The sequence below is a fragment of the Notothenia coriiceps genome, unplaced genomic scaffold (assembly GCF_000735185.1).
Source record: "Notothenia coriiceps isolate Sejong01 unplaced genomic scaffold, NC01 NC01_scaffold00016293, whole genome shotgun sequence".
NCBI classification, from domain to species: Eukaryota; Metazoa; Chordata; class Actinopteri; order Perciformes; family Nototheniidae; genus Notothenia; species Notothenia coriiceps.
The window spans coordinates 61,419-83,593 of record NW_011348994.1 but is presented as its reverse complement, the minus strand read 5'-3'; the positions used below and the strand labels follow the sequence as shown (position 1 = coordinate 83,593).

Here is a 22,175-nt window from a genome sequence, read left to right as displayed (position 1 = left end):
AAAACAACACACTCTCACTCCATAAACGTCCGAGCGACGCTTGGTCAGGGTCCCGAGGCGTGCAGTTGGGACGCTCCTAGGCTCCTTCGGCTTCATAAAGGGACGCAAATAGCTTTCAACTGATTGCAATGTATTCCCATCTGCGGCGAGATTTGACGCTCATGGAAGCACGGCATTCGTTTGTGTCGGCAGCATTTAAAACCTCTTAAACCCCAAGCCTGTTTTTCAGGTTTCAGGCTTGAAAATGACATTCCCAGAACAAATGACCATATCTTCCCTTCTAAAAGGGTTAAATTAATAATCTTTTTTCTCAAAGTAATGATAAACCTGTGAGTTGGATGTAGAAAAGTCAGAATCAATATACCGTAATTTTCGGACTATAAGGCGCACCTGAATATAAGCCGCAGCAGCTAAATTGAATGATGTGTACATATATAAGCCGCACTGGACTATAAGCCGCAGGTGTTTTAATGTTTAATTACCATATGTAAGGGTTCGTGCACAGAGGGGATTGTCGGGAAAGAGATGGCTGTTTGAGGAAGCTCCCATTTATTAACATTTCAACAAACAAGTTGCATATTTGCATAACGTATTCAAGTGTTACCATTTAGTGCAATAGTAGCTACAGAACATGTACTGTGCTGTGTAAACTGTACTGTATCACATAGCGTTTCAGACACACAAACTTTTCAACTTTCAAACTTAAAAACAGCGCACGTACCGGCAGTGATCTNAGAGGGGGAGGAAAAGAGAGGACTCCGGCATTTATTCTTATATTATTTATATAGAGGTCGTTATTTCATTTGTTTTAAAAAGCTAAATAAATTACACCCAAGGAAGGGAACCTTTGATTCCGTTTACTTTTATAATTTTCTTGTCCAGGAAGATTTCAAACTTTAACGGACATCTTTTGTGGGGGAAAACTTCCTGTAAGCAAATGGAGGGAGTCAGGAGGACTCAGAGAGGACACTCTGAGGAAGAAGCTGGGAGGCTCTTGATGGCAACACTGGTGGTTTATTGTGGAGGTTACGGTCGGAGGAATTGAACCCAAGGGACAAGACAGGTGGTGTGTCACGAGTTGACACAGCGGCTGCCAAACCTAATTCTGAAGAACTTCTTTCTGTAACTCGAGGTTTTAACTAGTTTGGAGTGTGATAATCAACATTCTTCATCAGTGAGACTAAAGCAATATGGACCATGAATCTAACTAGAGCTCTCGTCCATAGAAAAGAATGTGCGCCAGGGAACCTACGTCCCTGAACAGTAAACTACCTCATGGCGGCTTGTGCTCTGTCATAGACTGGCAACCACAATGTGACCAAGCTGCCCCTCCTAAAGAGAGATAGAAGCAATACCCAAGGCCGTAGACCTATGCCATGAGAAAGGAGACAGTGAGAGGAGAAAATGATGAACTGTGTCAAAGTTTGAATACCTAAGGAAATTATTCCCTAACAATGTTGACCGGTGAATACAAATTCTAACGGAAACCCTGCTGCACAGTCCCCTCGTCCCTTGGAAGAGGCGGAGAGGTGGGTGTTTTTCATCTGCTGGTGGACTACCGGAGAGATTTACAGCAAGAGCACACGCTTGCCTCGGGGAGGGAGAAAAAGAGCCAGAGCCCTGGCCCCTGCCTCTCCCCACCTCTGCTGCTAAATCCACCGTGGAGAATAAACAGAAGGGCAACCATGCATGCTCGTGAAGTCTTCTAAGCTGCTTTTGTTGTATTTTGTGTCAGAAGTACAGCGCCACTTACAGGCCCGGCATATGTACTACAGCGTCTCCAGCTGGTCAAGCTTTCTCGTGTGGACGGACACGTTTCTGGTGCCGATTGCGTGTGGAAGGAAGACTTTTTTGATATCGAGTTCGTTTTCGTTACCGTCTCTCCGTGTGGCTAGGGTATTAATTGCTCATGGATTGATGAGAAAGGGGGGATTAGTGTAATTTCTTTAGTGCAAACAGCTGAAGCTGGGATTTGGCACCAACTTTCCTCTGTAAGCAGAGTCAAACAAAACAAGCCACAAAGGAAGGTCACGTGGTTACAATGTTACATGCAGAAGTGTCATATGATTGACTCAGTGTCAGGACTTTAATGAATATTAGCTTTTTTTAAACATGTGGCCTCATGTCATGTAAATGGAAAGAATACCCTAAACAGAAGGCCTTGAAATAAAAACGATTGATTCGCTCCAGTAATGTGTTATTGAACGACTCGTCTCCTTCTCTTGGAGCAGCTCTGGTGGAGTGTTGTCAATACAGAGTAGTTGCAGGGTAAATATCATGTGACAGAGGGCACGCATGATCAGAAATAAGGGCAGCGGTATTGCAATACAAAACCTATACAAATAGGCAGAGCTCAAACAGTCTTCTGTCTTGCTAAGTACGCTTAAGTTGAAGTCACTAAATACTAGTTATTAGTTAATATTAGGTTGTTATTATGATCTATGTTCCCCTGAAGCAAGGAACCAAGCAGTACTTGTGCTTGATGTTGATACAAATGGATCAATATGGGTTAAATAGCCACACTCCAAATGATGGCCATGGTGGTAAATGCTCGACCCATCAGAGTGAACAAGGTTAAATCAATTCTACCTCTACAGTTCCTTTGAAGCTTCAGAAACTATAAAGCTATAACTTTAGATGTGTGTGTGACCCTTTTGCAACAACAAAGATACCTGAAAATGATTGCAGAGGGTAAGGTGGTGCCTGAATAAAGAGAATAATGCCTTTCAAAATCAGACAAATAATGGCACGTTATATAAGCTTGTGTAAAGACAAATATGGACCCCACTATCTTCTATTGGGTTCCAACCACCAGGTTGAGAACCATTGATTTACTGAACCATAAACAGTGGGCTAATGTGAAAACAATGAACGCAGATGTCAAGATCATTTATATTTGATAAAATGCCATACTGTACAGCTAAACTCCACCCTCTGATCCACCCACGTTCCTTTGTCCTGAGAACAGACTAAACGTTCCTTCTATTTTGGGAGCAAGGTATACTGTGTGGAGTAAATGTGAATGAAAAGGACACAGAGGGCCCCTTCCTTCATCCTCTCGCCCTTGCTGCCTCCCTCTCATTTTCCTCTTCCCTCAATGTTTGCCACCTCCCTCTGCACTGGTCAATTACTGCAGCTAAAGAGGCTTTTAAGGATCCATCTCTGTGACCAGAGTGTGCATCAACTGCATTGCCAATTATCAGGGCGCTAACAAAAAGTCTATTTTCATTTGGACTAATGCTACATTCCCACAGAAGTGATTATTCAAAACCTTTACTATGCAGATTACTGAGAGAAGGTCATATCAACAGAGAGGATTCATCGTTGAGAAAAATACACTCTTCCCACACCACCCCCGACCCCTTCTGCCGTTAACGGGTTATTGATTAACAGTTACAATGTTTAAAATCTCAGCAAAAGACATATGCTGGTTCACCTAAATCAAAATTAAAGAGTTCATTTCAAGGGCAAGTTGGCTGGTACTGGTTGTTGTTCTGGGTGTGAATGTATCCCTGCAATGGCATTAAATGTAATACATGTTAGAAGATCATTGCAACACAATTACTCTTCTATCCGCTGAATGCTACCCTCAGCTTAAGACAATAATTAAAGTACAAAAAGCTTTTGATAAGACGTATCAGGTCAGAAGGAACACAGCATGAGTGGGAAGATACCACTGGAGGAGTAAGAGTGAGCGGTATGGGTTGAATCAATGTAGCAAAAATGATCACAGCATTATCACAACACTAATATGTTGCAGTATTAAACTATTCAAAACCCACTTGATAACAACACATAATCATCGCATTGATTTTAAGGTTTTTTTTGTCTTTTAGTGGGCCACAATTTTATATTTTAGTATGTAAGATTTAAGCTGTGCCGTTTGATTACAATTCAACTTTAGAAGGAATGATATTGTGACATATTTCTATCATGATGTTGAAATATTTACTCAGCCCTAACAGTGAAAACTGATCGCTACAACTTGCAGTGCAACAACTGCTGCTAGTAGACAAGGAGCCAAGTTTCAAACAAACCAGTTTAGCCCACAAGGAAATCGTAAAGTGTAAATGGAAAAGAACTGCTTTTTCTACAGTATTACTACTGCTACGCCATTCCTCCTCAGCAGTTTTAATTTAGTGTTAAAGTGAAAGGCAAAAGTCTACACACTTTAATCAAAGTAACAAATAGCGTTCAAAGGTTTCAACTGTGCTACCTTAAAGGCCTGAAACTAAATGTGTCAGCAAAAATATTCAATGTTCACAATTTCACAGATAAGTAGCCTCCTCGTGTTACAAACCCCTCCCAGGACCAACAATTGTCCAACAGAAGCTTAAAAATGTAACCAGGTCTGACTAGATTTGGATTTCTCAACATACTGAGGTTGTGTGCATTGTACACCATTAAGAAAAAATATTCCCTATTAAAAGAGTTTGTAGGATTATGTCTTTTATATAAACCTTGCCAAAAAAAACTAGCTAACTACATTATTTTTGTTGGATTTTGGTACTGGGACAACTGCATAGGAGCCAGGATGCTAATGCTTATCAAATATTAGAGAACGGTTAGCGGCTGTGTCTTGCACTTGATTAGATTTGGAAATGACGCTTTTTCTTGTACTAGCTTTAATAGTTTTTAAGAAGTGTTAAAATGACTACACAGTAATTAGTTATTCTTGTAAATATGGTTCTCTAGTAAAATGCTGACTTTTTCCTACCTGAGCTTTATCATCGGTCTGTTAGCGTTAGCATTAGCTTTAAGACTTTTAATAAAGCTCTCGGCTAAAACAAACTGGAAACATTTAAAAAGGACCAGTGCAAGTGTATACTTCTGAGGGCAATCTAAGACTAACTGTTTAAAAAAATGACTACAACTGTTGTGTGATACATTTGGTCAACTGCACATGTTCTACTGTATATTGTAAAGCGTACCAACAATAACAAGGGCAAGGCTTAGCAACAGGTACATTAGCACAGAGTATTTAGTTGAGAGATAAGACTCACTGAGGACATAGAGAGAAAGGTAGATCCCCGCCAGGCAGAAGCCCTCAAAGAAGCGCAGGGTGCTGAACATAGGGACGTTGACGGAGAAGGCCACAGTCAGACCAAACACCAGCATGAACAGCACCGAAATGATCAGGACTGGGTGGCGACCAAACCTACAGGGAGAGGTAAAGATATGTTAAGACAATTGACACCTTTAATGTAGAAAATAGAGTTTTCAGTATTACACAGCTGTAAATTACACTTTAGGTTGTTTTGAAAAACCTAACGATTTTGTTTTGAAAATCTTACCAGTCAGCCAGGACTCCAAAAGTCAGGTATCCAAAGATGGATCCCACCAACAGAGAGAATTTGGCGATATGGACTTTCCATGCTGAATCACACACCAGACTCCACTGTAGAGACAAATAAACACAGGCATTAGTTCAAATACATTTATGCTCGGTACAAAATTGCCTTTTTATCTATTGACTAAGGTCTGTCAAATTTGATGGGCCATTATGACCACTCAAAACATAAATGATTAAAATATGAGTAGGATACGTTCTGTGACACGTCTTCCTGGTATTGCGTCCAAAAGGAACATTGTTATAATATTCATACAACAATTACCTTTTATATGTTTATTGTTTAACTTTTAGTCATTAGACTGAATGATTCCCTAAAACAGCTTTAAACCAATAATTTATCCAAAGGAAATACTAATAGACTTGGTTAACATCTAATTCAGGTCTGCAAAATAGGATTCCTGCAAGTATCAAAAAGCTATGTCAACTTGTCAAAATATTGGGTTGATATTTTCCTCTATTAGTACATTTAGCATTATATTGAAATATTGGAAAGGTATTGTTTCTCTGCAAATCAAGATCAGGGATTAAATCATGTCTATTAATGACAAAAATCACTAAGCTGTCATTTCTTATTTATTTTGTGTATATGCCTCTTTTACTGTGGCGAAACGGTGTACATTATTACAGTCAACTCTGCTTCCACTCATTTTATTTGCTGTCTGAAACTCTCAGGAAGGATTCCTAGAGTGCAAACAATGCAGTGTTTGCCTGCTTTCACATGAATCAAACACGCCCAATACACAGTGGCTTTTGTCACAAGGTGTGACAAACAGACCTTGTATACAGCGTAAGACCGTAGAGAGGTTCAGAGGGAAATTAAAAGCCCAGTGGAGTATGAGCATGTGAAGTGCTTGTAGGAAGAAACTCAATACCTAATAAAATCTATCCATAACCTGCAACTATGACTGCCATTGACATTATAATTTATTGATCCTAGTAAAGTAGTTTAGTCTGATACATTTCAGAGAGGATATGGATTTTAGGGGTTGTTTTGGCAACATGTGCTGCACGGTTGTCTGTACGGACAGTAGCTGCAAGATTTGGCAGACGGGCGTGGCAACAGAGCAGGTGCAATTCTGCCTCATCTATTCACCAGACAATTGCCCCTATAGGGAATAAGTAACATTTACTGCCACAGAAAATCATATTCAGCTCAACCTTGTCTTGAAATACAGAGTGTAGTTTGTTCTTACATTTCTTCTCTGAGGGACTCTAACCTCTCTTAACCTCTGCCACAGTGACCTGTTTAGAATGGAACGCTCCAGGATTACCCAGAGCCACCCGGCCATCACATGATCCAAGCATGCAACTCACTCATGGTTTCAGTATTGATGTCAGCAGAGGAAAAAGACAGAGGGAGTAAAACAAGTTCCTGTTGCACAATTACTACACAACTAAGGTACTATGACCAACTGAAATGAGATGAAAGTCTGAGTCTGCAAAAACAGAGGAATCAGGCACTGCACAGCTGGAAGACAGTTTGGTAATCTGGTAATAATGGTTTGGTAATCTGTGCTGATCACAGACAAATTACCAATGTTTTAAAAGAAGCAAGTCACATGCAAGTGACAAAGCAGCAAGTGAAATGGAAACACAGACATTGGTATGGCTAAGGTATCATAATGGGTTTTATTTCAAAGCCAATTTGCATGTTTATTAAACAAGTCTGTAAAGGCCAACTGTCTAACTGGGTTTATACACAATCATGAATGGGCTTCCACACTGCTATTAGCACAATAATATCAAGATGTTTAAATATAGCAGAGCAAAGAAATCAAATCCTTGCAGCGTGTCTGCAATGGCCTTATTAATTCTGCCAGTTGCTCCCTTGCTATTGTCTAGCTCATTTGGGAGTAGTGATTAAAGTCAGTGTGCACAGTCGGGTTATACTCATAAAAATGGTAACTGCTGACAGAAAATGCAGAACAATGAAGGGCCAAAGGGAAATCAGTTAAAATCCCCAGGGTGTCTGTCAACCTCTCTCGAATGACCGGCCACCAATGATCGGTCCACACAAGTGAGTCTCATTAGCCAAGATGAAGACGCTCTCAACTACAGTTGCAAAATTCTGCACCCGTTGAACTACAGAGAGGTGGGTGGGAGGTTTCAAAGGAGGGGGAGAAGAGGAGGGAGGGTGATGGAAGAAAGCACAAGAGGAAGGAGGAATAAAGATTATACAATGTAGAAACAGAACATACAAAGAAATGCAAAGAATAAAAGGAACGTATGGGTAAGAATAACAGGCTAAAAAAAGAGGGATAAGAGATGCTTAAAAGCAGTTGTGGGGAGAAAACATAGAGACTGCTGCATAGTTACTGCCTAGCAACAGACCATCATGCTGGTTATCAGACTATTTTCTGCTTCCAAGTGCAGGTTTTAGCACCACTGCTGCACCAGAGGGTTTAAATCCTGTAATGTGGTGATAGCTTAGGTAAGGGTAAAAGAAAATCACAAAAGAGAGAGCTGAAATATACGTTCACGCCCTGAATACTCTCTATCCTTGGCAGTTTGGTTCCTTGAAGTCAACAAGGAAACATTACACAGATATGTGACATTGCAGGTGTAGCCTGAGGGACACACAGCCTGAGAGCAGGTGTGACGTGTTTAATATAACTGTCATACTACTGTAGCCTTCAGATTATGCTATACATGAACTGATTACAACTGGCATGTTTGACAAGTTAGCTGATGGCATTTATGTTTCCCTGCAACCAGCAGTGACAGATGGTGAAACAACAAACCTTTTTTTGTCAATCTATTATTCATTGATTAAAAAGTCGAAAGTTGAGAAACATACGTAGACATATCTGTCACCAAAGCGACCTGATATGCATCAACAACCGACCAACACTCCTACAACCTGAATTCCATTACACAACTCTATAAACAAACATGCACTACAGTGGAGTGTAAGAAACCCCACCATGTTGACCCCTCCCTGTTAGGAAACTTATCAGAAATTAGCCTGCAGTGCGCACGCACACACGTGCACACGCGCACACACACACACACAGACACACACACAGCTTTATCTCTGGGTCACACCAGCGTCTTTCCTTCCAGCTGACGCTGTGAGTGGCTGTCATTGTGTGCTGACTCGGTATCTGCAGTGGGGTCATCATCTTTCGACAGCTGAGACTATTTCAAAGTGTCCCACACTGATCCAGGGTCTGTGGAAGGAGCCAGCCAGCTGGGTAAACAGTATGGAGGGACACAGAGCAGAGAGGCCTGCATGGGTGTTAAACTACAGTATCAACTTTCAGATCTATGGGTGTGCGACCTCCAGCACACTGATACTGGGTCTGGGTGTACCGACCAATATGCTTTTACAACATATCATTCTTATTGCACTCATACAATACTCAAACAGAAAAACAATACACAACTGACACTGACTGAAGTACTAAATCAATTGTTCAATAAATTACTCATCTAGAGCGGCATCTAATAACTATTTCCACTATTGATTGCCCAATCGGCCCATTATTCTTCTTGTCGATTCAATAATAAAAATATATATATTGTTGTAAAATGAAGAACATAAAAATGGTCACCATTTCTCAGAACCTAAATCTTTAGTCTTGTTTTTTTAACCAAAAATAATCAGTTTACAATAACATCTGACATAACCGAACAATTTAAAAGCTGTTGACTGCGAGCTGCTTTCCTGCGGTTTTTAGACTGTTGATCAGACAAAATATAAATCATAAACTTGCAACTCGCATCTTATTTGTTTAGACATTTTTCTGACATCTTACTGGCTAAAGAGGAATAATTGTGTGTTCCAAAGAAAAACATAGCTTGGCCAAATGTCATACTTTTGTACCAATTGAAGTTTTAGAAAATAACTATATGTTGAATTGATCAATCTCTTAATGGCTAGTGTCTCTTACACAATGAACAAGAAGAGGGCTTTCACAGGGAATCAGCATAGAGGTTAATCTTTGCTTTGAAGCAATTCTCAGCCCACTATTTCGGGCAGGCGTGTGCAGCTGCTACCCATCTGAATGGGAGCTGAGTAGGATAGGTTGCAGAGAGACTCTATCTGTTTCTGAGTAATGATACATCCTCATTTCTAAGGCTCAGTCCAATTAAGACGTACCCTGAGGAGAGATTTGACTCAATTAGTACGGGTCTCCACATTAACCACTCTGGATCTTTCTCCACCACCCCAACCACCTCCATCAAAGCTATCTTTCTGTGACACCATGAGACAAATGGAGTGAGCAGAAATGAACTCCTGTTACCGAAACACAAAATGTACACCACAAGGTGAAATAATCTCCATATATTTACATATTTTCCTCGCATGATATGGAGGCCTAAATGGAGTAACACAGAGTTTGAATGCGCTGGGACATTTTGACAGAGACACTACTGCATAACGTAGGTGTTGGCCGAGTTTTTTTAGGGATCCAGTGTCACAGATAGCTGAGCCCAGTCATGTGAAGTTATGCCTACAGTATATACTATCCAAACACAGGGAGAAATGCCAAGTCATCACTTCCTACATCCTAGATCGTACATCCTAGTGTCTGCACTGCTGGTAGGAAACAACGGCCTTGGAAGAGTAAGGGATTGGCCGTCAAAATAGACGAGGCCAACGAGAAGCGATGAAGCCAATTCTGCATCACTTTTGGCTCCCATTCAGGATTCGTCATCCGATTCAATTTCTCCTGACGGTGACCTTGTCAGAATGTGGACTGGGTCAGGGAAGACGAGACACTTCACCAACTGCTCAGGGCCGTCAATGACCTGCAGTAGTGGTAGTGTCAACATGACATTCTCCTTATGTGTGCAAAGGCAACATTAGCATCTACAGGTTAGCACCAGCATTCTAGGAGAGCCGCAATTGTTTTTGTACCAAACCTCTTATATCAGAAACTTCTCCTTGTTTACCAAAGAGAGAACAGACATTTTTAGATTGTTAGTAATGGGGATCCACCAAGTCGATTTTCATCCCATATGACTTCATATCCAGCTGCAGGATATGAGTATTTTAGAGGCTTCAAACTGTAAAAAATGTGTTTTCAGTCTGGCTTTAGGACACCCCCTAAATTACCCTACGGACAGTAAATAAATCAAGACTTAAACTGTCGCTCTGCCCCCTAGCTCGATTTAAATGCCAAGGTTATATTTTATTTATTTATTTAAATGGGGACAGTATCAGTCATAAGCAGATGGGCTGTTGGCATCTCATTGGATGTAATCTCAGAGTGCCTCCCACTGCACAGAGATGCTTCAAAACCCATCTACCTGAACCTTTTGATTATGGAATGCATGCTATATTCTTTAAAAAGGTAAATATATTGAAGATAAGGTGATTACAAGGGTATGTGAGGTTATTATTGTGTGTATCCACATTTCTGAATTTTGTCTAGCCAAAACAGATGTTGAAAATGATTCTCGATCTGGTAAGGTTTCTCTTTCAAGAGTTTAATTGTGCAATCAGTCTTTTCTCAGAAGATGTAACCACATTATCCCATCAATCATGATATCCGGTTTGCTAATATATTAGAGCCCTGTGGATCAAAACATGCTTTACAAAAATACAATTAGATCATTTAGTGTAAACATGCATCTCCACAATGGGAGAAGAGCTGATGTGCATAATGAGGTATCAATCTATTACCCCCAGACCCTCTATGATGACTGCAGGCCAGTGCAGATAGGAATATTATAATACAATGGTAATGTGATCACATCACAGACATACTTAAAGTGGCCATAGTACGAATATCTCCCTGCTGTTTGGTTATTGCAGTGATAGGGTGTGATGTTTGGCCAGGGATGGGGTTGCATTATTCTAGAGAGAGCAGTAATGACCTTTGCTCCAAATTAAATGGCTCCATGTCTATTATGTCCAGTACGACGACGACGACAAATGACTATAGCCCTGGCAGTATTGCCCAATGTGCCAATAATGGCGTCTCTCTGCGATAGGACACACTTTGTGTCAGCACCGTGTATGCTCCCACATAAACAATCATACCACTTTCAAGTCCAACGTGAACCTAGTCTAATAATCTCTACAGAATATAAAAAATGAATCAGTGCTAGATGGCCCACTGTGGAGAAATACACGCCTTTGATGCTCTTTTGAGGCACACCTACTATCCAGAAGCTGTCAAATAATGTATATACACGACTGCTGCTGATTGAAATATGGGTGTAGCGTTCATGCCAGAATTTCCTCTGCTAACGTAAATCGATCCTAATGGGATTGGGGCGGATAAGGTGTCAAAGATGCATCAAACAATATGAGAGAGTATGTCCACCCATAAAATGGACAGCTTACCTTGGTAACCACGTTCTGTACGAGCCCAGTGTGCAGCTCGAAAGTCCACTCACTGCACCCACAGTGCATGTTGGCCGTGTCATTGTGGGTACCGTAACTTCCATTGGCATACATACGAGCTGCCCGCGCACTGATGTTTTTTGGACCGTCCAACAACGAGGAATGGGTTGCATTGTGATAAGTCAGGTTTGCCAAAGGCTGGATACATGTGTTGTTCGGCTGGGCAAGGAGGAAATTATCAGAGTACTGGCTGAATCCAATGAATAACGCCGGGATCCATGTCAGCACGATCAGCTGTTTCTGGTACTTCCCAAAACCCCCGAGAAATGGCAGAACGGAGCCGTCGGTGAGTGTCAGCAGCCCCGGCGACGTGGTTTCGGGGGACACGAAGCCGTTCTCAGGTTGGTGATCCTCCCTGTCGAGCTGCACCATGGCCATCGCGGTTCCGCCGAGAGATGCCTCCGTTGTGAAGCGAAGTCCTGGTTGCAGTGCTACCCCCTGTCGACTCCACAATGCGTCAATGCCCCCAGCTCCGCCGGTGAAAGCCGTGCGCAGTCAATCACTGGAATGGAAATAAGACGCACCTCTTTATTATCAGGAAGCACTTCACCCCGTCTGCCAGCAAAACCCCCGTGCGAGACTCACCGCAGGATCACGCACCGACACAAAAGCGGATCGCAGAGAATTGGAGCAGTGAAGAGGGGAAATACTTCATGATCTTGTCCCTCGTCTCTTTTCGTTTTGTCTGTGTCGGTCAGCCGTGGCAGCTGAGGGAAGTGCTTCCTGCGGGAGCCACAGGTAGGCTAACACACCTGCCCATAAAGGTTGTGTGCATTTCGACTCTTCCCCAACATGGCTACCTGTAACCACTAGTAACCACTTTGAAAGGAAAATGCTAATTCAATGTGAAGCATTTAAAGTAAATCCCTGAAAACAACGTTACATAAACTAAAAAGACACCAGTGCTTTTAATTCCAATTATTTGATATATTAGACGTATTAAAAGTATTAAAACATGTTTGAATAAATAACATACAGTTAACTGTGCTTTTATAGTACATATGTGTGCAACTCTGTGTAGTCCTATAGACTGCATGGTAGTGTATTTTTAAAAATCAAACCATGGCAACCATAGTTCCACACATTCTAATGGTGCAGTATCTTGGGTTCTTCCAAATAACATTGTCCTTAAAGGTGGGGTAGGTAATTTTGGAGAAACCAGCTCGAGTGCGCTAGAATTTGAAAATACACAGCCGGAAAAAGTCGGCCACTTCCTTACAGAGCCCCTCCTACAACACACACGAACGCGCACATGACCAATGAGGGCACGAGATAAGTTTGTGCACAGATGGAAGGCTGACAGGCAGGTAGGCCATCCAGTTATTTTAGCCGGGCCGGCTCAAATGATTGGTCTTGCTTTTTAAAGTACTGCGGCTTCCACAGATGACATTTTTTAATGGATTTTTTGTCAAAGCACTTAAGATATTCATTGCTATCGAGCCGGTTTCTCAAACGTACCTACCCCACCTTTAATATTGTTGTTGATAATGAATGAATGAAAGTGTCCTATTGACAGAGGAGGAACTCTGTCTACACCCACACAATATAAACATGCCATTTGTTGCAGCCTATGGTTAAAGTATAGCCTAAACCTCTTTATTATACAAGAACACTTGTGTTTACAGCATAGCAGCACCATTTCACAGGGGTTTACAGTAACTAAATACATTTACCAAAGTAGGCTACTTTACCTAAACACAAGGTTGAGGTTCTTAGACTTGACCTGAGTATTTTTTTCATACTTATATTTCCCTGCAATTCAGAGGCAAATAATTGCCTATTTTTATTTATTTTATACTAGTATATTTAATTTCACTACATTCATTTGATAATTTGTTTTATTTGAAGATTCAGATTCTAAGGAATATTATATAATCAACAAATAATTGATTAGGTAATGTTGTAGGCTAAGATGGACAGTAGTAGGCTATTGCTATTTTTACTAAAGTAAAAGATCTAAGTACTTAATCCGCCCCTGGCTTTTAGAGGGATATGCTACTAACACTGTATTTTGAAAAGTGAATCAATAATTTTCAAGTTTTATTTGCAGGTTTTAGCTTTTTGTGAAAGTGACTGTTGAAAGTCAGCAGTATGCAGTCAGCCGTAGTCTGAAGTTGTAAATGTTAAAAGGTTTTTCTTCCAGATGATCTCTAGCTCTTTCCAGCAGCTGAGTGGTTCAACTAAACATTGACGTTTGTTGACCTGAAGAACTAAAAAGACAATTTATCATGGAGAAATTAAGAGCACCAGACCTAAGGATATGGATTATCCCAACCTGGCAACCCATAGCTTTTCTTTATTAATCTATAATACATTAATCAATTATATATTACCTTTCAATAAAGTCATAATTTACAGATCTTTTAAAAAGTGTCTGTATATTCTATATAGCAACAAATCACATATCCACCACATGCTGTGTTACACATTTTAATCAACACAATCTATCTGATCATTATCAGAGAAGATTATTAACAATTTAAAAAGCTTATTCCTCTTATTTACTCAAATCCTACATTGTTTTTGCAAGACATAATTACAATGAATGTATCATTGGGAACCTTATTAAACATTCTGTTGCAAAACTACTCTCTTATCTCTTGTTTTTTAAAAAAAAAATATATTATTATAACTTAAGTTTGACCTAAACACATCCTGTATGTTTGTAATTATTAACATGAGAGTTTTGTGTTGTAATATTCACTGTAAAAGGATTTAGGGGAAGCTTAATCGGATATATTTAAGAATAAAGAGTGTAACATGAGTCAGGTATGATTTACACCCACTAGCTTATTAGTCTATATTTATCTGACCATGTGATAAGCAGACTCCTACTTCATGTTCAGAACATGTGTTTAGCAATGCTTCACCCTCCTGGCCATGATGTGCTATTACATACTGTTTTTGTTCACTCAATGGTTGAATACATCTCATTTGAGTTCCACAATAACATGAGTGGAGGCATTTTCGATTTTTGACTATTCAAAACTGCAATTCTCAACTGTGACACATTACCTTGGGGTAGAGTTTGATGAACGTTGGACATTAAGAATTAACAACAAGTGCTCAGGCATTCAGCAGGCATAGCAAACATGTTGGATCCTGACCCCAGGAATCTTAAGGGCCCTCAAACGACATGATCTGTCTTGTTAAACACTGATGCCCCCTGCAGGCAGACTGGAGCAACAGCAATGCTTTCTTGACATTACTGCACTTTGAATCTCAAAACTATACTGCAACAAAGCCTTTTTGTGTTTTCTCACATTTTTCATTTTTCAAAGTTGTGAATGCAGTTGGGATGTGCAGAAAAAAAAAATCTCACTTAAAAAAAGTCAGAATAAATGTTGGATAAAAAAAAAACACTAATTTTTTTCTTTGCCCACTTCTATTATCTGAAAGTTAATGATTGAGAAAAAACCTGAATTGCCGGATTTCTTTTATCTGCATCTTCTACAAATCTGTCATTCAGACGCATGGCTGTAGGCCAACAGAAACCAGTTAACCGTTGTACCGTCATACTATCTCCCTGTGCTGTTTGTTATCATTCAAACCTGCTTGCCACTCCCTAGCAACTAATTCAGGTGTGTCCAGGACCCGCCCTAGACGAGCTATGTGTGTGTACCTGTGTGCATGTTTTATGTGATTGCATGTGTCTCATAATTCAACCGGTTACAGATGAGTGGTAAAACTGAGAAAAACGATTTCAGAGGTGTGACTGAGCTTTCACTGAGCAGTCAGTGAGTCAGATTTCGTCTGCTGAGAAAACACAAGTGTACTTTTTCAGTGTGATAACGGTGTATCTATGTGTTTGTGTGTCTATGTATCATAATGTTTTGTGATAAAACGAAATGCTTCCCCGGACAATATAACCACAAATTCCTTTTAGTGCACTTTAGTCCAAGAGAAAGACTAGTGCAATCATGTGGGATTTATTGCTATGGGGTTAGTATCAACTTAGGTAAGAATAACAATGGACTGGGTACACGCAGTGTGGACTGTGCACGACCACACAAAGATACAAACACACACATACATACTGTAAAAAGATTTCCTGCAGATAAGCAAATATTGTAAAAGAAAAAAATGTCATACAAAGGTTACTTTTCTTTTTTAGCTCTTAATTATTGCGGAATGGCCTCTGATGATTTTTACATCAGTTTATTTATGAGTTTTATGAGTTTTATTCTGAGGAATATTGGGGGGGGGTGGGGTTATGACATGATGAGGAGTTAATATTCTAAGATAGATAAGGCATTTAAAGGCTGTTTCTGCTTTTGTTTGTATAAAAAATTGCTTGATATAAAGATTACATTTCACCAAGAAAAAATGCCTTCAAAATTAATTTATATTATCATGTAGTCAGGTCAAGTTGAAGTCAAACATTTCTTGAAGACGGGGGTTTCTGACCTCAGTGTTTATAAAACCATGGCTATTGAACCCTCTATTTTTAATTTGTTTATACTGAGGCCATGGGCCTTATATTCTGAGGAATATTGGAGGGGGGGGGGGTTATGACATGATGAGAAGTTAATATTCTAAGATATATAAGGCATTTAAAGGCTGTTTCTGGTTTTGTTTGTATAACAAATTGCTTGATATAAAGATTACATTTCACCAGGAAAAAATGCCTTCGAAATGAATTTATATTATCATGTAGTGAGGTCAAGTTGAAGTCAAACATTTCTTGAAGACGGGGGTTTCTGACCTCAGTGTTTATAAAACCATGGCTATTGCACCCTCTATTTTTTGTTATGTATTTGCTAAATTCCTTTTCATTTAGTTAATGTGACAACCTTGGTTCTATCCCCCCAGTGGTCCTGTGAAGCAGCACTGAAGACATGTCTGAATTTCAGTATATGAATCCATGAATCAGTGGAAAGTCTGAGGAACCATCTGTGTGTTAACAAGCTGCTGGGGAAACTTAGATCACAGTGTTAATACGTGAGACAATGTTAATTGGCTACGTAATTTAATAAACCAGCTGTCAGGGTTGACTTTTTACCTCACTGTTTACTCATGAATGATGTCATGTCAGTGTCTGGAAATTATATCATACATGTGTCTACAAGTGTCAGCAGGCCTCGCCTCTACTGTGAATCACTAGACTTGATTCTTCAGAGTAAACCTGGTGATGCCCTTGCATTGTTTTTGATATAAAATCATACACTTTGGTGTGAATACGTGTAGTTTTATATTCCAGATGCCAGTTTGATGATGACAACACTACAAGAGTGACAAATTCCCTATTGCAACAAATCTCCTCTTCACAACCGGGAAATATTGCAGTGACCCGCAGTGAGAGCAAACATCAAGTTAAATATTTACTCCCAAGCTGTAAGCTGACAGTTAACTTTCCCCTCAAATGGCTCTGTGTATCTGAATGGACAATGCAGACGGATAGTGACGGTTAAAAACAAAACAAGGATTGAGGGTGATAAGCTAGAGGGTCGCTCCAGTGCAGGTATTACAAATTATGAATATAACTAAGAACTATACCTGCATTATTTGGCACACCTTACTGTAACCGTCATGACATTTGAATCTCCCAGAATGATTCATATCTTACAAAAAAGAAATGTGAATGCTGTGAAAAAAAATCTCTGCACAAGAATCTCAGAAACAACTCTTAGGCAGTTGTGTGGCTGAGGTTTAATGAGGCCAAACCCTTTTTATTGCAGAGCTTATAATTAATGGCATGCTTCCAATTATTCCTCATTATCTCATTATACAGCAAGGTTCACTGTCCCACTGTTCAGTCCGTGTCTCTTTGCACGAAAGCTGTTATTAGACAGAAATTTGGAAAATTGTACATGTTCAGTCTTGCAGTGTCTTTTGTTTTTAGAACATGTATTAAGAGTGACGAAAAAAGTGAGTATGTAAAGCAAACCCACCTTAGCCAATAGTGGTATAAAAAAAATGTCAGGCGTGTCTTTAGATGGGTGTGTTTGGCGTTTCAGGTTTTTTTTTGTTTGAAATTCAAAAATAATTACCAGATGAGGCACTGTGTCATATCAGGGGCAGACAACTCATGCCAAGTCGGGTTAAAAAGTTTGACTGTGAAAAATTAAGGTATGCTTGAATGGCTGGAAAATTCCAGTTTATGGTGTTGGTTTCAATGACTGCCTGCTATCTATCTCTAATTCTATCTGTTCTCACACTTCTATGCGATGAGTACCTGTGCTTAGTGGCTAACACTCAGCAGAGGGCACAATATGTCACCCAAGTCATAGAGTTTTCTCTATTGATCCTAGGCTTAGAAACGTTATCATGATGAACTTAATTAATAAAGACCAAAGCACTTGAGACATTCTGTGCATGTATATTTTATATATTTTCAATTTGTTATCTACCAAAATGTGATGGGAAATAAAATCCCACTCAAGTTACGTTTTATTTTCAGACTTTTCATTGACTTTAAATTTTCTGGAACTGCCTTCACTCCCTTCCACTTTCCAAATGATGTCCAACAGTGATTTTTACATTTTGAGATGTGTATTTGGGTTGTACATATTGAAAAAACATAAACCACCTGTGGTGTGTGTGTGCAGAGTGTAGTGGCAATTTCTTATATTACTTTATATAGTAAAACCAAATGATGATATTATGCTTAGAAATTGTTTGGTCAACTCGACCTGTTGTACCCGCCAAGGTCGTACCTGGAGGATGTGGCTCTCCCTATGAGAGCATTGTAAGATAACAGTTTTCTAAGGAAAATCTTATCTCTTTTACTTCCAGCACAGCAACAGTCCTCTATAAAACACACACACACATTATACCCTGTGTGCACTCCTGCAGACTACTCTGTACTCTGTGAGACATGTACCTTTGAAGCGCTTCAAATAAAGAACCAACGAAAGACAACGCTGCTTGCTTTCACCAGTTTATTATTGATTACTCTCATTGTACATCTTTACAGTATTGACAAGTTTAAAATATCCACGACAAGAGGAATGGAGATAAACATAAAATAAATACTTAGTGAACTTGGTGTTACTTGTTTGTCAGCTTCAAGCAGCGACACCAAACACACATCAATCAAGTGGACTCCTTCTGACCTCAAGAATGTTAAACCATGGATGAGAAATTCTTTGCACAACCACTATCTCTACTGACTCTGCTGAGGATTTAATGTGCCGGCTGCTGTATTTTTCAATTATTGTAAACTGTTTATAAACTGCACTATTACTTGCCAGGGTTTGAATAAAGGAAAGCAGGTCAAAAAAATAGCAAGAAAACCATAGTTTAAATCTTAAATCCAAACATAAATCACATCACGAATTTAGAATAAGTCTTCATAGAGGCTGATGGGGTGATAAGTAAACATCTATAAAAAGACAGGCAGTCTTTAAGAATAAGTTATTTTTATTTTTGTATTTATTATGTGAAAAATGTAGAGATGGATATATCACAGTGGAGGCTAATTTCCAGCTGTTATTCATTGACACATTACGTTCAATCATCAACAGGAAAGGCAGAATTTTCTTTTGATGCAGTCAAGAAAAAACAATTACAAACAAGCTACAACTGAGAAAACATGTTTTATCTAATTAGACTTAAAAGTAAATAGAAATAAAAATTTAAACAACAGTATGAAGTAGCCTACACCTAACCAATACCTAATCCAATACAATGACAAAGCCTGTCTCAAATTCATAATTTAGACATAAAGCAGAAAGTTATAGGATATGTTATCCTTTACAATTGCCAAAACAACATAGAGTTCTAGTTTGAAGAACAGTGGCTAAGTAGCCCATCTCATAGGCTTTTATTCACTTTTCCCAGGAAAGTCTATTAGCTTACTCAAAGTTGAACACATTTTGTTTCATGTATGCATATTGAAATCAAAAGTTGTGATTACGACATGCTTAACAACTTTTTAGAAGAACGAAAAGGCAGCCCGAGCAATAATCTTCCCACACAGACCAGAGGGTGCCAGGAGTGTTTCGTAAACATAGCAAGGTGTGGTTTCTGTCCAAAAGCGGCCAGCTTCCGTCTATTCACACAGAGCAGAGCATTATCTGCGCAACAGGAGACAGGAGGGGAGCGCGGTATGTCCTCTGTGTGTACGACACAGCACACCGACATTTTAAGACTTTGTTCAAACTAACTTCGCAAACATGAGTATGTACGGCTCTAATACGAAATTGCCCACCTTGGGCCTGAGGAGTAATTCGAGACAGGATTTGGCGAATGCAAGTTTCAGAAACGACATGTTAGCCGGGGGAAACGGCTTCCAAGGAGAATACCCACCGGGGGACGGCGGATACACCTACGCCTACTCCAAGACCTCCTTGCACGGGTCCGGGGGACCGAAGATGGCCGTTAGCATGGGGGCGGCAGGTGGGGGAGTGAGGTAGGAAATCACCTGTTGCCTGATGTTTTGCTTTAATAAGCCTTTACATGTATTTAAATACGTTTTTTCACAGCTTCCAAATCGCTGAACCATAAACTACACATTCATTATTAATACATGTTTTGTCATCGGCGTCCATGTAGCTAAAGCCATAAACCCCATTTGGGAATGTTTAATCGATAATGTTGTTTTTATTGGCACCATTAAGATTAAGAAATGTAATCAAACGAGCCAAGTATTTTATTGGTCCAAAATCTAAACAGGATCCGTGTTGACCTACATTGCTAAGAACGTAATTTCCCTAGTTTGTTTTTCGTTTCAAAGTAATCATTGTTGTATCAATCTTGATTGATTGCCAAATATTCCATATAGGAAATAGCCTACGTGCATATTCCCCTTGAATGTCTTCCAGTTCAGTCATTCATTATGATGTGACTGCTAATGTTTGTGATGATTTCTGTGACAGAGCTTTTCAAACTATTTCCTTGCTGTACAAACTATTTCCTTATATAAAAAAATATTCTTAATGCTTAACTTATGGTGAACAAAGGTTAAAGTAAAACACGAATAGGGGAGTTGCAATCTCTTTAAAGAGAGAAAGTCAAGAGTTTGTTCATTTTTTGTATTGGCGAACTTTTTATGACCTTTTCCTTGTACAAAAATTGTTTAAGGATTAAACTGCAAGTTTATGATTTTGAAAAGGATTATTCCTCACCAGAAATGTCCTGTTGTCACGCAGTTTTTTCATTAAAACCTCTAACATATTTATAGTAAGTATATAGTATAGTAACTGTGTCTAAAACTTATTTTTAAAATATGCTTTTTACATTGATATTTTGTTTAAGTTATATTACAAACTCTGAAAATGTGTTGTTTTGTTTTTTTCCCATCATGTGTAGTGCACAGACAATTCAGCACAAAGCTATGTACCTGACAAACCAGTGCCAGGGCTTCCTGCAGAGGGCCGATAGGATCCTCCAGGGTGTAAGTGAAGCATACAGATTACACTGAACTCAACTCAAGTGTGTGGTTTCACTAATTGTTATAAGTTGTTCTCTTCATGCAGCAACATGCCAATGCTTTATCATCAGATATGATTTTAAAAACAGATAATATCATCCACAACGATTCAAGTGAAGTATCATTTGGCAGGAGTAAAGAGTTTAGTGTCTGTGCTGTGTGATTCTATAGGGGGGTCAAGCTGCAGAGGCAGACAAGCTGTTGATGATGGCTGCAGAAACCATGGAGCAGATGATGGTCTGTGGCAGGGACCTGCAGCAAATGCGTATACCTAATGACGTCTTCGGAAAGTAAGATAAGATGCAGCGTGATAGTTTGCTGCAGATGTCTTTGATGTTCATGGCTCAGTGTGCCCTCTGGAAGATTCACAAATATTCCTTTTTATTCTACAACTACAGCGTAGAACAGTTCCAGCACATGCATGGTGCTATTCAACAGCAACTAGGCAGTAGTGTGACGACAATCAGACGGAGAAAAAGCAGCGTGGGTTCCCAGGAAGGGGGGAGGATCTTTAATGACGCCATCGCCTGGATTTCTCAGCAAAAGGTGAGCACTACATTCATTAGAGACATCTAAGATCCCAATCAAAACAAATGTGGGTAATACGATTGAAATGAATTTTATGATAATATTCCTCATCAAAACACATCACTATATATATATATATATATATTGTAGGATCAAATATAAAATGATGAAATACAGGATAAAAGTGTAATTAATCATCTGTGTTCCCCTTTAATGGACTAAACCCTTTACACAATATATATAATATAATGCATTTCATGTTAAAAAGAGTTGTAATGACTTGTTTTCACTAAATGATACAGAATAGTCGCTAGTAAGAGTGAACTTGATGGCACCCTACGCACAAAACACTTTGTCCAATAGTATTACAACCTGTTTGGCAGAATGAAAAGTAGCACCTGCATGTGTGTTCATGCCTGAATAGGTAGCACCATTTTTGATGTGAAGTGAGGATGACAGAAAGGAGGGGGATGCACTTACACTATCACTTATTCTGACCTCCTGTAACTGAAACCATCTGGACATGCAGCCAAAACCTGATCCGTGAGTGAAAGAGGCCCGGG

At 39.5% G+C, this 22,175-nt stretch overlaps 3 protein-coding genes across 4 annotated transcripts in view; 1 reads left to right on the top strand and 2 right to left on the bottom strand.

The window, feature by feature from the left end:
• slc22a23 (solute carrier family 22 member 23) overlaps positions 1–12,636 on the bottom strand; it is a 43,355-nt gene extending 30,719 nt beyond the window's left edge. Inside the window, exons 1-4 of one of the 2 annotated variants that reach the window (XM_010775850.1) lie at positions 12,297–12,636; positions 11,652–12,213; positions 5,295–5,398; positions 5,004–5,158 (exon numbers count right to left, since the gene is read on the bottom strand). In XM_010775850.1, coding sequence (XP_010774152.1) covers positions 5,004–5,158; positions 5,295–5,398; positions 11,652–12,089 — 697 coding nt within the window. In that variant the 5' untranslated portion in view covers positions 12,090–12,213; positions 12,297–12,636. Of the gene's footprint in view, positions 1–5,003; positions 5,159–5,294; positions 5,399–11,651 lie in introns of both variants that reach the window. The other variant, XM_010775849.1, reaches the window with a different exon arrangement.
• A 6,995-nt stretch (positions 12,637–19,631) lies between these two features.
• Positions 19,632–21,678, top strand: LOC104949488 (uncharacterized). Its single transcript, XM_010775848.1, has 4 exons — positions 19,632–20,064; positions 20,964–21,048; positions 21,256–21,374; positions 21,483–21,678. The coding sequence occupies exons 1-4, from the start codon at positions 19,829–19,831 to the stop codon at positions 21,658–21,660; spliced, it is 618 nt and encodes a 205-aa protein (XP_010774150.1). The 5' UTR covers positions 19,632–19,828; the 3' UTR covers positions 21,661–21,678.
• Positions 21,679–22,022: 344 nt separating this feature from the next.
• Positions 22,023–22,175, bottom strand: part of LOC104949498 (desmoplakin-like) — an 8,023-nt gene continuing 7,870 nt past the window's right edge. Inside the window, exon 12 of the mRNA XM_010775861.1 lies at positions 22,023–22,028. Coding sequence (XP_010774163.1) covers positions 22,023–22,028 — 6 coding nt within the window. The remainder of the gene's footprint in view (positions 22,029–22,175) is intronic.

Excerpts from the sequence above, each read along its gene's own strand:
- LOC104949488 (XM_010775848.1), top strand. The coding sequence starts at position 19,829 with ATGAGTATGTACGGCTCTAATACGAAATTGCCCACCTTGGGCCTGAGG. Across the intron at positions 21,049-21,255 it reads CCGATAGGATCCTCCAGGGT|GGGGGTCAAGCTGCAGAGGC; the intron begins GTAAGTGAAGCA and ends GTGATTCTATAG. Across the intron at positions 21,375-21,482 it reads CCTAATGACGTCTTCGGAAA|CGTAGAACAGTTCCAGCACA; the intron begins GTAAGATAAGAT and ends CTACAACTACAG.